Source organism: Atta cephalotes (assembly GCF_000143395.1).
Source record: "Atta cephalotes unplaced genomic scaffold scaffold00008, whole genome shotgun sequence".
NCBI lineage: Eukaryota > Metazoa > Arthropoda > Insecta > Hymenoptera > Formicidae > Atta > Atta cephalotes.
Window position 1 is genome coordinate 25,443 of NW_012130072.1, and position 14,942 is coordinate 40,384.

Below are 14,942 nucleotides of genomic sequence, written 5' to 3' on the forward strand. Positions count from 1 at the left end.
TAATTATAATAGTTAATTATATTTTATTTATATTTATTTAAATTAACATATTAAATCATTTTCAATAATACGTGTCGCCTTCCTCTCCATATGATACTTTTGTTTGACGAACTTGGATCATCGATCGAAGTGCATACGATCAGTTATCTGTCATGAAAGCAGCAAGACGCAGTCTCGTGGAAATATGTCCGCAGTGTGAGATATTCCGATTAGCAATAATTAGCGCTGATGAACTTGCGACCCAGTTGCGCTACATTTCCTGTCGCGTTCGTCGCATCGTTATTTTCGGAGTCCGCTATCTTTACGCTTATACCGATCTGCGTTATGTACCGCTCGTCTAAAAATTATCGTTCGTATAAATGACGTTTTCAAACGGTAGGAGCGATACGCCGCGAACGACTTCACGTCCGAAAATAAATGGCAAACGTAATAACGTAAAAATTTATCGCGCACCGCACATGAGGAGTACGGTACCGGCCATAGAATCGTAAAACATTGCGATACGCAAGCCCATTTCAATATATAAGCACGAGTATGTAAAATATTCCATTGAGCAGAATCGAAATAGTTTACTAAAATAATTTTACGAGGAATTCGATTGAACTAAATAATTTATTTAATTTTCGATTCGTATGCCATGCGAATAGTGAAATATATGTGCAAAGAATGTACTCAATTTAGCGAACTGAAATTTGCTAAAACTGTAACCATCTACGATGATTGACATTTACTAGAACCGCCGATGATGTCCTGCTAGAACCGCTGAAGGCGATCAACAATTTTCTTGTTTTCGGTTAATGAAAATTTATATTGCACAATTGGAAAATTTGTATTAAATTTAACACATTTTACATATGTTCCAAACGGTCCGTTCAAATTTTTTTTTAACGTATTATACGTGTTAATTTAATATAAAATGAATATTTTATTATATTTTAGTTGTGTCAAGAACAAATATTAAAATAATTAAATATAAAATAATTAAAAAAAATAATAATACCGATACATTTTGTGTGGAGCAAATTGTGTGGAGGCGTACTTTTTAAATAAAATTAACATTTATGTTAAATTAACGCGTATTTTATTCATCTTAGAACTTACATTTTAAAACACATTATTTTTATGTTATTTATTCACTTATTGTGTTACTTTGACACTAAGAAATGTTGAATATCAATTTAACACAAAACATTTAAATAACATAATATAATTATGTTAAATTAATACTCAAATATATTAAAAATTCAACACAAAAGTTTAATGAAGACTTGAATGGTTCATTCTAACACAAATACAAAATGTTTTAATATTATGTAATATTATTATGTAATATTATTGTTATGGTTAGAATTATTTGTATTATATATTCATTGCACATATCTTCAATATTCTAATACTAATCTAATATATCTAATATAGACAAGAAAAAAATTGAAATAATCAACCAAAATAGCATCATCGGCGGTTCTAGTGAAATGACGATTATACAATCGCACGAAAAAGGCAATACCTCCAAGCATTCCGTTTTCATTGTCGCGAATAAAAATGCGGGAATGTATGTTCGCGCATTCATGACATCGAAAATTTAACTGGTCTACGCGGAAATTGCTCGAAATTATATCTCGCAGTGCACGATAATTTTCGCGACTCTTGCTCTTTATTATATCTTATCTGTCCGTCTTCTATCTCGGAGATGCAGAGATGCATTTGCACGATGGTGGACAGGGCGGTAACACGTTTCGCGCATTAATTAACGCCACACGCGCGAGTAAACTTGCACGAGCACAATACGGCCTCCTCTCTTGGCTTCTCTGTTCATATATGCGCGATTTGCACGTATATGTTTAGTAAACGCAACGATCCCTTTCATCTGATCGCGCCTTGATCGTTCAACACGTTATGTCTGCAAATCATCCGTTGCACATCACTCCGTATCGCGACGTATCGAGATCTTCTGAGATCATCCCGCAATTACTATTCCGTAATGAATAATTGCGGCTTTGTGTGCGGGAAAGTCTGCGCGATTTGAACAAATTAACATAACCGTCTCGCAAACATACGTCATTAAATCAAATATTTGCGGAGTTAACAGAATGTTTAGTCTTATTTATAAATAATTACGTTAACATGTAATTAAATTCGGCCAATTACGATTAATTGGTTCTATCAACTCGATCAATGTCTTATACGAACTTTTCCTCGACGTATTATTGATCGCCTCAGCAAAGTATTCAATCAATTTTTATTAATTAATAAAAATAAAATATTTGGGAAGTACAGAGCTAACTTCACGGACATTTTCTGATAAATGAGATGATAAACAGTAGAACATCACTGCTCTCAAAGCTCCAAGGAATTAAACAGTTATCGTCCTGCGCAAAGTAATTAAGAGACAGATTAGTTACGTTGTTCCAATTCCACACGAGTCACGCACATTAATTATGCGATAAGCAACAACGAGGGGCTGATTAAGTTGCACGAGTATTACGTCTATAATCGACGTTTCGTAATTCGATTGCTTCTCATTTAATCGAGTAATTAATCTCCTGCTGACAGATCGCATTCCCGTTGCTCCGACGTGTCACGCATTCTCCAAAGAACACACGGAAAAGATATCCGGGTCGTCGCCTATGTCACGAGCGTCGCTTTTAAATGCCTGACAACGTCGTTGTGGTAAACACCCACTTAATCTGCACGCAATTACCATACGCAACACTGAGTGGCGAATTGACATTTCAATGCCCTTTACACATCACTGTTAACAGACTCGTTCCTCTGCGCGATTTTTATTCGCTCCCGCGATGATCACAACGCCTAGAAACGTGCTGTCGCATTTCCGAGCACCGTCACACCATTCATATTTTTAACATTATCAATAAACGGAATAATAGCAACAATCGATTATTCCTAGTCTTTACCTTATATTTATCTCATTCACAGTGTCTTAGTTCCCCCTCGACTTATCACCCTATGATACGCTGCATTAACGTTCAGGAAGTTAAACTGATGTCGATAAAAATAAATTTAAAAAAAGTTAAACTCTGCAGCGCACGTCGCATATTTTCTTGCTGGATTGCTTGCGTTCTAACAAATTACTAAAATTGCACCACACAGAATATATAATTTTTAATAAGTTACTAAAATACAAATAATCAAGCAAGAAAATATATATTTCGTAAGTCGCTGGCTTAATAATAAAGACGAGTATTTGGTAATCGCTAAATATCACGATTATTAATTAAATTGAGCATATTAAGGGAAAATAGGAAAGAAATTCACCAAACACGGCGAGACTTCAATGAAGAATTAGAAACCGTATCATCCCAACAGAATTCGAAATGCCCGTTTACGTCTACGAGAAAGATAAATTTGGATTAGAGAAATTCAATTGCAAATCTACGTCGCGGGTTAGAACCAACTTCGTCGCAGATCCGAGGTAAACTGTCGTTTCTCGCGGACAGGCCGTTGGCGCAAGATTGGCCGGTAATATCTGTGACTTTGGCCGGGAAAGAAGCCTTGTCTATTTTAACGGGTCAGAGAGAGGGAAAGAGAGGAAGAGAGAGAGGAATGGACGAGTAAAAGATGTATGAGGGAGGGAGTAACGGGTGGTGAGAGGGTTAACGGAGGAGAGGGACAAAAGGCCGAGAGGCCGGCTCTTATGCTTCGCTCTTTATTTCGAGATACGAGACGAACGGGACAGGGAAGACACAATTTATTTGCGGACCTTCGCAAGCTAGTCGACGTTTCTCGAACCGATGCTTTTCACTATATCGGGAATTAATTTGTGAACGCTCAACGGAAGATTGACGAAAATCCTTGACGAACGAGGACGTTCTATTCGGGACGTGCCATTTCATTAAGTTCTTCGAACATAAATCGTTTATCTTTTCTTTCTGAAAATTATGATTTAAAGGACATATCGAAACAGTAGTAACAGCCAGTCGTATATTCGAGATCGAATCAATATTATATTAGAAATTAATTCATAAATACTCACTCAATAAAAGATTAATGAAAATTCTTGAAGAACGAGGAGTCTATTCCGCATTCCTTTCGGTTCTTCAAACATCATAATAATTTTCTTTTCTTTAAAAATATTATGATTTGAATATATAAATATTAAAATAATAATTGCGAGTATTGTACTTGAAATTTTCAAACGAAGCGATAGAAACTTGTCTGAAAGCCATAGTCCTATATCACGTTTTTTTTTTTAAACAAAGACTTGATGGTGTGTTTATTGCATAATTTCTCTTTGAAAAGAGCTCACGCGAGACGTTACCGCCATCATTATTTGCATTGTATTAGTATGTGAGAAGTATCGCTCATGCTGACGTTAAGACTGGTATTGTGATCGTCATTGCACGATGAATTGGACTCGCATAGGAAAACGACAGTGAATAGCTCATGCTTCGTAGCCTCGATAGATCTCAAGATATCCAAGTGCGCGTGCATAAAAGTAACATACTACATATATGCGCTTTCGATATTCCATTGCAATTATTCTTAATTAAAATATTATTCTTAATTAATCAATTCATTTCCTCTATTTAAATTGACAACAAAATAAATACAGAGAGTCAATGTTGAAACTTAAAACGTAATCAAAATATGACAACGAGATGCGATTCTGATTTTATTATAAACTAAATAAATATTTTAGATGCCCACATAAACAAACTTGGTTCATATAATTTGTTTTTCGAATATAACAAAAATTTTATGCATTATAAATAATGTTTATAATGCATAGGATACATTTTAAATTTAAAATGTAAATAAAACGAAATATATGATCTACAAAGATAAATATATGCTTATATTTTTATACATATTTTTACGAAAAAAGTACCTGTTATTTATCAGTATCAGATATTTCAAATTTCTATCTTCCCTTTAACGTAATCGTTTCGAAATCACGACGAGGTACATTCAACGAAATCAAAGAATAAAAATCGAGGCGATACAGCGAGCAGAATGAACGGTAACACGTGCATGAACCAGTTTTAACACGCGCGTGCATTTTTTTTTCTTTTTTTTGTTTTACGCGTTCGCAATGTAACGCGAAAACGGTTGCATATTAATGAATAGTTGAGTTAACGTTACCGCGTAATATGCATCATCGGCGTTGGCGTTACAAATGCGTGTTTCTGGCACGGGTTCTGCATCATTTTGGATTGGTTGACACGAGGCCTGTAGTACTCAGCCGTGGATTTGCATAGATATTGGCAGATCGGATCGCTGGAGGAACGGAAAGCTGGCTGGGCATGATTGCGGTTCCTAAACGGCTCGCGCGGATAGATCGAATCCAATAAAGGAGCTAAATCACGTGTATATCACAGAAATATTGCGAAGCATAGTCGTTTGCAGAATGAAATCGAAATATTGCGAAGCGGTTACGATTGCCTCGCAAGAATGAGTGTAATGACAATCTTTTTAGATCATTTTTCCTGGAATAGATCTTGTTTTATAAGGCCTGTTCTTTTTGGCTGAACTTTTGCACCAGTTCATTTTTCTTCCTTTTTTTTTCTAGGAGGAAAGAAGAGAAAGGAAGATGAACTGGTGCAAAAGTTCAGCCAAAAAGAACAGGCCTATTGACAGAGAAAAGTTCATTGTTGAATTATTAAAAATGAAAAAATTAAAAAGCGTACATCATGTATCTCAATAGAAAAAAAATCTCCTTTCTATTTTAACATATTTATTTAATTCGTGCTTATTATGTTTCTCGCGATGTTTATCACAATATAGAATTATAAAATATAGAATTATAATCTCTTCAAATTTCAAAAAAAAAGGTTAAATTAAGAAAAAAGAAAGTGCAGGAGTAACGTATAGAGTTTTTATAAATCGAGAAGCAGTTAGTATGCACAAGCAGTTATTTAATTACTATCTATTTTATGGAGACCTCAATTTTATGAATATTCATTATAACTTTTAAATCCTACAAACATCTTAATAATATTCGTGTCGTTAAACTCAAGTGCTAAAAGAAATTTCCTTTTCGAAATAGATCAAAAATATTTTATGAAGAGTCATAAAATATGCAGCAGTGGATCGTATTTTGCAAATCAGTGATAAATTTTAAATGCAATATATCGGTAATTATGAGGAAGCGGAAGATCGAATGGACGATTTCTGTTTTTTTTTTCAAGCATTCCCTGTACTCTTTTGATATCGCGTCAAATTAATGAAAATTTATAGAGCGCAATAATTGCGGTAATGGAGTTCACATCGAGGAAAGCATGTTCCACCACATACCACGCTAATTGCAACTGTAATACCGTTTGAATGTTTAAAAACGTTTCTTTATACGTAGACTGGATTTCCATTCCTTTATTTCTAAATATTTCTCTTTAGCATATTAAAGAAAAATTTACTGAATCTTAATAATATTTCTTTGAATAATATACTAAGTAAACATATTTAAAAAAATAAAGTTAAATCAAATTAATGGTTTCTGTAGCAAAATAAATATATATTTTTATATTTAGTCAATATTTATTTAAAACTATTCAAATAAATTTTTTTTTCAGTATAATTAACGATAAATAAAATATGAATTCCGGATTAAAAACATACAACAACCATTAATCTATATATAATTGTTATATATAAAAAAATAATTCTACAATTATTTACTGCATGCTACGTAATTTTTTTCATTAATATTAATTTTTGGTTAAAAAACTTATTAATTATTTTAACAATTATCTCGAATGAAACCTTTTTCATTTGCTAAGTTATTTACTATTATATAAATGCTCATAAATTATTCGAAGACGGTATTCATTACCGTATTCCCAACTCTTTTTATACATGCAATTAACTATTCATTGTGCATACTTCAGAATCATTATGCTTGTCTTACGAACAATTATAAAGAATATACGAGTCGCACGTTACCGTTTTCATTATAAATACTAAATAGAAAGGTTCGTTCTCGCATTTATATAAACAATTTCGTTATCCGACGGACAGTCTTCTATCTTTTATCTAGAAACGAGGCGAGAGTATTTCAGAAATTTTTATTTTGCAAGTATGAAAAGGCTTTTAGCGACAGATATTAGCGAAAGCAGAGTCGCAGTAATGAAGAAAGGAGTCTACGGATTAGGCAGCAACGCGACTAAAGCAGCCGCGTACAAAGGCTATAATGGGCACAATAGCAACGAAACAGAGAGACGAAGGATCCGACGAGATGAAGTGGATCTGACGAGATACCGATCTCGCGCTTCCACCTTCTGCACTCCGCCTCTCCCGTGTAAGATTACTTGAATCTCGGGACGAGATATTGCCGACGGCATTCAATGGCATCGCACAGCGTCGTCATACGTTTCTCGCACAACGTAGTGCACTTGCCACTATAGAATTATTTCAATGCGACTATATCTAACCCCTCTCCTAGAAATTTAATGAGTCCGCCATTCAGAGGACTACATCGCGGTTGTGCGACGGATTTATCAATGATCTCACTTGTGGCACCAGCCACAAAAATCACAATGTAATATAGCATTCCTCTCTATTTCAGAGAGAGAAAGAGATATTATATGGTATTTATTGTTCAAAATGAGATTTCAAGCGAAATATATTTGACAATCGGCTACGGCCGCAAGCGATGAAAATATTGGAGATTTTTTTCCATCGAGCTATTTTCTGGATATAATGAAATTTACCCCGATATCTCGATTAAAAACTTCGAAAATCTCGAAAATACGGAATAATGCTTCCGCGTTTTGCTTGGAGCGATTGAACGCGAGCTAATTCATTCAAGAGAGAAAACACAGAGGACACGATGAACAAAAAAAAGTAATGTCCGCACCGCACCGATAAACACGTTACGATTGATGCAGCGAATGGAGCAACTCGATTAAATGCAATTACGTGAAACAGGAGGATTTATTGTTGTTAGTTTTATTCGACAAATTGATCGAACTACCCTTACTTAAGTGCCTCTGTCTATATCTCTTCGAGGTCGTAATGTATCAGTTCTGATAAGCTACACCTGTTACATTGTGTATTATCAAACTCTAATGGTCTAATAGATCCGACATTATATCTGTTTCTAATAAAAAATTCGTGATTTTGTATGCGACATTTGCACGTGTGTTATGGAAAAATGAATACTTTTCCATTATTTTTCTTTCAGCATTACATACGGATGTTATTACAAAGATATAATGAGAAATTTTTTAAGACACAAGAGTGAAATATCTCACATGTCTGAAATATTGACAATTTGACAATGCAATTTTTACAATAATATGTACATTGTACGTCAAATATGATTCAACGAAGAGCTTAAATTTATATATTCATATATCAGTTGCATGTTGCACATTAAAAATATTAAAATACCAACTACTGTAAAAATTTAAAATAATTATTTTCTTCCATGGAAAATTGTTCTACTAAAGAAATCGAATGTTATATTAAATAATATTAAATTACTAATTGTAAGACACAATTAACAGCCATTTTTATTTATAGTATATTATCACTTTATTTATGAATCCCAACTGTTCTACCAAAAGAATTGAAAATTACGTTAAATTGAAGGGCTTATTGTAACAACGAGCTAATTCATATCTTATGAAAACGTTTGAGACAAATAGAAGCCTTTGTCATTCATTTATTTCTACTAATACACATTTTCGGCTACGTTAACCCATTGCTGCAGTCAATCCTTCAATTATTAATTACATTCATCTAAAATATAATTAATTTATTATTATATTTTTATTTATATAATTAATTGTTGCCACGATTTTCATTTGTCAATTCCCAATTTTTATATCATTTTATATCATTAATTAATCATTAATTATTTTTCTATGTCACTAAAAATGCAAAATAAAAATATGACAATTGATAAATTAGCCTTTTATTTTTTCATATGATGTCTGAATAATTACGATTTTTTCCAAATTCCGAGAATCTAAATTTGTCTTATAGCCATATCAGATTAGAAATTGAGATTAAGACTCAATTTAATCAATCAACAGAAAGAAATATCAAATTTAGAGAACTTTGATATTGATTTTCTTTCTGATTGATTAAATTGAGTCTTAATCTCAATTTGTCTTAATCTCAATTGATCAAATTCAATCTTAAACTTAATCTCTAGTCTGATATAAGACTTTATAGATTGCAAAAAATGATGATTTAAAAAAACAAGTTTGCGCGAAGGCAAAAGGACGTCGCGTCTTCAATGAAATGGGGGACGACAACAAAACGAGAAATGCATGAGGGGCGTGTTCGTGGTACGCAAGAAAGAGAGCAGCCAACGAGGGCAGAGGGAGAAAAGATTCGTAATCGCTACGAAAAATACAGTCGTTCTCGGTCAGGTCAAACCAGGGAAAGGGGCAAGGTGGGATAGGTCTTTGTTCGGAAGAAGAGAATTGTGGGATGAAAAGCTCGTGACACGGCCAGCTGTGCGAATCACGACCCGGGGTTGCCTGGACGGGTGTAAAGTTTGTTGACATACTCCACTGGCTATTACCGCCAATACGATTCTGTACTAAAAAATTCTCCACGAGAAAAAGAGGAGACCGCCTTGAAACTGAAAATCACAGGTATTTAAATTGATATTTAGCTCCCCTTCCAATCCGTTATTTTATTTCAATTCTTTCTGGAGTCTCCACAGAAATTGCTGTCTCTAGAGTAGATCAACATATTGTCTATCAAATTACAATAAGATCACGTAAATTATATAATAATTAATATAATAAATAAAAGTAATAAAGTTTAATTAGTTCATTATGAATTTCTTGAACATAAAAAGAAAATTATATAAGTTTCACTTTTACATTTAGATATTTGTTAAAGTTGGTTCTTTTTGCGATATTTCAACATTTTTCACGCGCTTGCAAATAAAGATGAGCGTGCTTGTCATCTTGTGAAAACAGCTGGATCACGAACCTTGGAAAAATATCAGAGCATTCTTGTAAAAAGTGAGAATTACTTACTTGCGTAAATATCATTTAAAGTATCATTTAACGTTCAAAATCAAATCTTGATGAATTTAATTGCGCTTTTCAAAGAAAATTGCTCGTTTACAACTCGTGACTGCAATTTATTTGATTAGATTGGATAATTTCTAGTTCTGGTTTTAATCTATTTCTAACTAAATATCATGTTTTTCTTTTCTTCTTATCATAAAAAACAAAGTTGAATTATCTGCTTTGAATAGATTAATCCAAGCGGTATAGTTTTGTTTAATTTATTTCTAGATATTGTCTTTTTTTCTTTCTATCGTAAAACAATGTTGTCTTTTTTTGGAATGGATTGACTCAAACGATTGATATAATTTTGTCTAATCTATTTCTAATTAAATATCGTCTTTTTTTCTTTCTATCATAGAAAACAATGTTGTCTGCTTGAAATGATCCAAGCTATCGATATAACTTTGTCTAATCTATTTCTAACTACATATCGCTCCCTTCAAAATGACACAACTAAAAAAAGAAATGATTTTTCAAATAATTATTGTTAATGAATTAAGTAAATTACATTATCCTATCAAAAATGAATTTAATTTTATAAACAATCATAAAGTGTCATTAAAAAAAATGGTTTTTTAAAGGATAAGAAGGATAGAAACAAAAATGTGACACAAATGATATTTGTATCACATTAATAATATATTCGTTTTACCGATTTGATTAGTTAATTAATTTTCTATCAAGTTGAAAAAAATTTTCCTTTCTCGCACTGAAAAAAAATATCTTAATTTCAAAAAAAATATTTCTTTACTTGTATTCAAAAAAATGATTTCTTTGGATCAATAAAAATTTCTTTGAAAATAGGATATTGTATAATATCTTATATTTAAAGAAAATTTTTCTTTGTAATTAAGATATTTTTTTTTCGGGAGAAATTTAATTTTTCGTTGTCACTTTTGAAATAAAGGAACTATATCACTTTCCATTGTAGAAAACAAAATTGAATTGCTGTCTAGAATGGGTTGACCCAAGCTATCAGTATGCTCGATTATGGCAAGAGCTATGATTAATTGGGAAGGAACACGAAATCACTAGGCGCATATTAGAACCAAGACACAACAAATCAAGATTCTTAGCACACCTTGTTTTCAATGCGAACATGCGAGCGGAAACGATCGCGAGGAGAGAATACCTCGTGAATAAGTAAACCAATCGTGTTTTCCTCTTTTTTTTTTCTTCGACAATCTAATGACTTTCTGTCATTATCGTAAATATGTCGGATTTCCCGAATAAAACGCAACTGTAGGAATATCGACGGATATATTCTGGGGCATCTCGTTCTTCACAGAAACAGGAAAAAAATCATGCGTGCATGCGGCACACATATGCTTTTGACGTTTCGCATCCGGTAGCATCGTCAGGTTAACGCCACCGATTATATCATACGCTTTCGTTAAGTCAGCCGAGTTTGAGATACCGGCGGCGCTGATAACCGAGAATTAAAATCAACATCAAGCGATACGACACGCGACGCGACATCCGTTTCTTCCTTTTTTTTTTTATTCAGAAGAATCCGGAGCCTCGCAAGGGAAGAAGATAGAAAACGTCGCGCGGTCTCGCATGCTTATCGCGTACGCGCCCTCTCCTACCGTCTCTCTCTCACTCGCTCGCTCTTTTCATTCTCTTACTTTCTTTCTCTCTCTCTCTCTCTCTCTCTCGCGCGCGCGCGCGCTCCTTCCCTCTCGCTCGCTCGCTCGCTCTCAGTCGTCGTCAAACGGGTAGTGGTTATCTTACCTGTGTGCTTCTCCGTCTTCGGCGTGGAGGCCATCGTTTACCCTGGTATGTCGCTCGCCGGTGACGTCGATCTCACTATCTCACCACTTCCACGCACCGCCGCATCATGTACTATGCACTGAAGGCTGCCGCGGCGTTTTCAGTCTGTTGTAAACCCGACGCACATCGCTACATCTTCGTTTGTCGGCCATTTTTCGGGCAAGCGGGCGCGCGCGCGCGAGCGCGCAACCCGCCATCGGGCGGCGGGGACGCGAAACCGGATGGGCTGGTTATGGCGGACGCGCTGTCAATCGCGTGACATTTCACTCCTGCGTGCTTACTCTGTGAACGCCGGGTACGAACTACGAGTTGACGACGGACGTACGTCCGCGTGTATTCGCACGTGTCTCCGCGAGCGAGGCGCTTTAACGAGACGTGTGTATCGCTCACGCCGCACTCTGTGCGGTGAAACTTAACCACGTCGCCCGGCGCGGCGATTCCGCGCTACGAAAATCTCGTCAACGGAGTGAACACAGCCACCGACCGCGCGCACCGCTACAGCACCGCGCAAAAGTCACCGTGCGCCGCAGGCGATAATACAGTCCGTGTGGAAAGTTTATTTGGCAACGCGTCGACGGCTCTACAGTCCCTCGCGAAAGTTTCACCGATTTCGCGTCGCTCCGGAGAAATTCGCGCGCGAATTATTTTGAATCGTGCGAGTACGGCGCATTGCAACCCCTTTTTCACGCGACGATTGTATATCTTCGAGAATCGTAATATTGTTCGTGTCGCTTGAAATCCCTAAAAATATTTGCAAAAAGAAATTATAAAATATATTCAAGGAAAAAAAAGAAAGCGAAGATTCTAAACATAAAAAGCGCAAGCAACACGAACTTCATAAAAAAAAAACGAACGAAATAAAAACTTGATCGTATGCACTTTGCGAAACAATCCAAGCATAATTACTCAAATTTCAAATTTAAAATAAAAGATCGTCCGGACGACAAAAAGTACACTACGATCTTGCGATAAAATTCTGCTTCGAAAGTGACACATGATACCTGTTACGTTAGATCGGTACGATCAATTAATTCCTTGACTACGTTGACAGGCCCGCGCAATTGTTTCTCGCAAGGATATCGAGACACTGAACATGGGCAACTCCGCCTTGAAGAGGCATTACGAGACCGCGGAGAAAACCGCTACCCTGAAGTTGTCGCAGTGTAAGCTGGACAAGTTCTCGCGGAAACTCCACGACCTAGCGCCGACTCTGCGCACCCTGGATCTGTCCGAGAACAGTTTTACGACACTGCCGAACGAGATCGGCGACTTCACGCTGCTGAAGCAGCTGAACTTCAGCCATAACCGACTGACCGCTCTGCCTGGCACGTTGGGCTCGCTTGAGAAACTCGAGGGCCTAAACTGCGCCGCGAATCAGATCAGATCAATTCCGTCGTCGCTGGGAAATCTGAACCACTTGAAGCAGGTCAATTTATCCGACAATCAGATCTCCGACTTCCCGCTGATGTTCTGCAGTCTCAGGCACCTGGATGTCCTGGATCTGTCCAAGAATCGGCTTACAATAGTACCGGAAGCTGCCGCCGATCTCCATGTGATCGAGCTTAATCTTAATCAGAATCAAATCACCACCATCTCTGAGAAGCTGGCGGATTGTCCGCGATTGAAAACGTTAAGATTGGAGGAGAATTGTCTACAGCTGAGCTCGGTGCCCATCAGACTCCTCAAGGGCTCTAAGGTCTCGGTGTTGGCGCTCGAAGGAAATCTCTTTGAGATGAAGCAGTTCGCAGAGCTGGATGGTTACGACATGTACATGGAACGCTACACAGCGGTTAAGAAGAAGATGTTCTAAAGGATAGTTTTATATTGAAAAGAATGTATTGTTTGTATTATACGTATAAAATTGTTCAGTAGGTATTGAAGTTACCAAACTGTTGAATGGATAGCATCAAAGAGAAAAAGATTTAATTGTATGACACTTTTGTGTCATCGATTTAAGACATAGAGATATTTAAAGTGATTGAAAATATTTTAGATCAGATTTACAAGATGTCACAATTTGGAAATATTTTCTTTCTGATACGTATAAATCAAATTTTTTTTTGATGAGATAAATCATAATATCTGTCTCTAGACTGTTTATATCTATGCGATCTAAATAAGCGTAATTCAGAAATACACATCGATCTCTTTGTCCATAAACATTAACGACCAAATTAAATAACTGATTTTCGATCACTGGTATTCAAAGGGACAGTCATTGTAAATAATTATCTTTTTGTTATTTTTTTGAAATGTAATTTTTTTATTTGGCGTCAGTCTAAATATCTATACGCACGAATATATATATGAACATGTACGCTTTCAAATAATGCTCTTACACAGAATGCCTAAAAGAAATATTTCATTCCTTATTTACTGTATCGTATGTAACTGCTTATTTATTAAAGATAATGATTCCGGAATGATATACATTATTTTATGGCATTTAAAGAATTGTGTATATATGTCAAAATATTTTTTATGTTAAATAAAAGATCTTGTCTTTTATAAAATTAAACTAATTTTTTTTATTAATAATCTTAAATCAATAATATGAAAATTATTTACAGAAGTAGCAATTAAACAGCAACCTGTGTTTGAATATATTTAAATGGTCCAATCTTTGAAAAGTTGCAATTTTTATAACAGATAGATTAAAATGTATTTTCAATTTTGCAGAATTTTTCAAACTAGATTGAATGCATGTAGCATTTAAACTATTTATAAAATTAAATCGAGATAAATGCGGACGGAAAAAATGTGCATTCGAATTCTGACCATTTCTACTAAAAATTAATAATAAATTCAATGGAAATCAAAACAATATAGAATAATAGAAATAAAATTAGATTAAAGCTACGCCGTTAAAACAACAGACACAGCACATTGCTTTTGGTTTTTTTAAACGTATTATTTATGTATAATTTTTATGTACTATTTATGTATTATTTATGATTTGAATACACGCCCGTGTTTTCATAAATTATATCAATAACATAATTGTTACGCATATAAAAAAATATTTGAAGTTATATGTTTCTCGATATAAACTTTCCTGTGATGCATTGAATTGTATGACGAATGTTGACTGTTAATAATTGTATAACTTTTACGAATACAAACATATCGTGTCGCGTTCACACGGTTGTGAAAATAATATTGTAAGATCAT

The 14,942-nt window shown here is 34.9% G+C and overlaps 2 protein-coding genes across 2 annotated transcripts in view; one reads left to right on the plus strand and one right to left on the minus strand.

The window, feature by feature from the left end:
• Positions 1-11,766, minus strand: part of LOC105627306 (catenin delta-2-like) — a 35,705-nt gene extending 23,939 nt beyond the window's left edge. Inside the window, exon 1 of the mRNA XM_012208593.1 lies at positions 11,733-11,766. Within this exon, the coding sequence (XP_012063983.1) occupies positions 11,733-11,766 (34 nt within the window). The remainder of the gene's footprint in view (positions 1-11,732) is intronic.
• Positions 11,767-12,864: 1,098 nt separating this feature from the next.
• On the plus strand, positions 12,865-13,581 carry LOC105627041 (leucine-rich repeat-containing protein 57). Its single transcript, XM_012208320.1, has one exon. It carries the CDS (start codon positions 12,865-12,867, stop codon positions 13,579-13,581), a length of 717 nt encoding a protein of 238 aa, XP_012063710.1.
• The last annotated feature ends 1,361 nt before the right edge of the window (positions 13,582-14,942 follow it).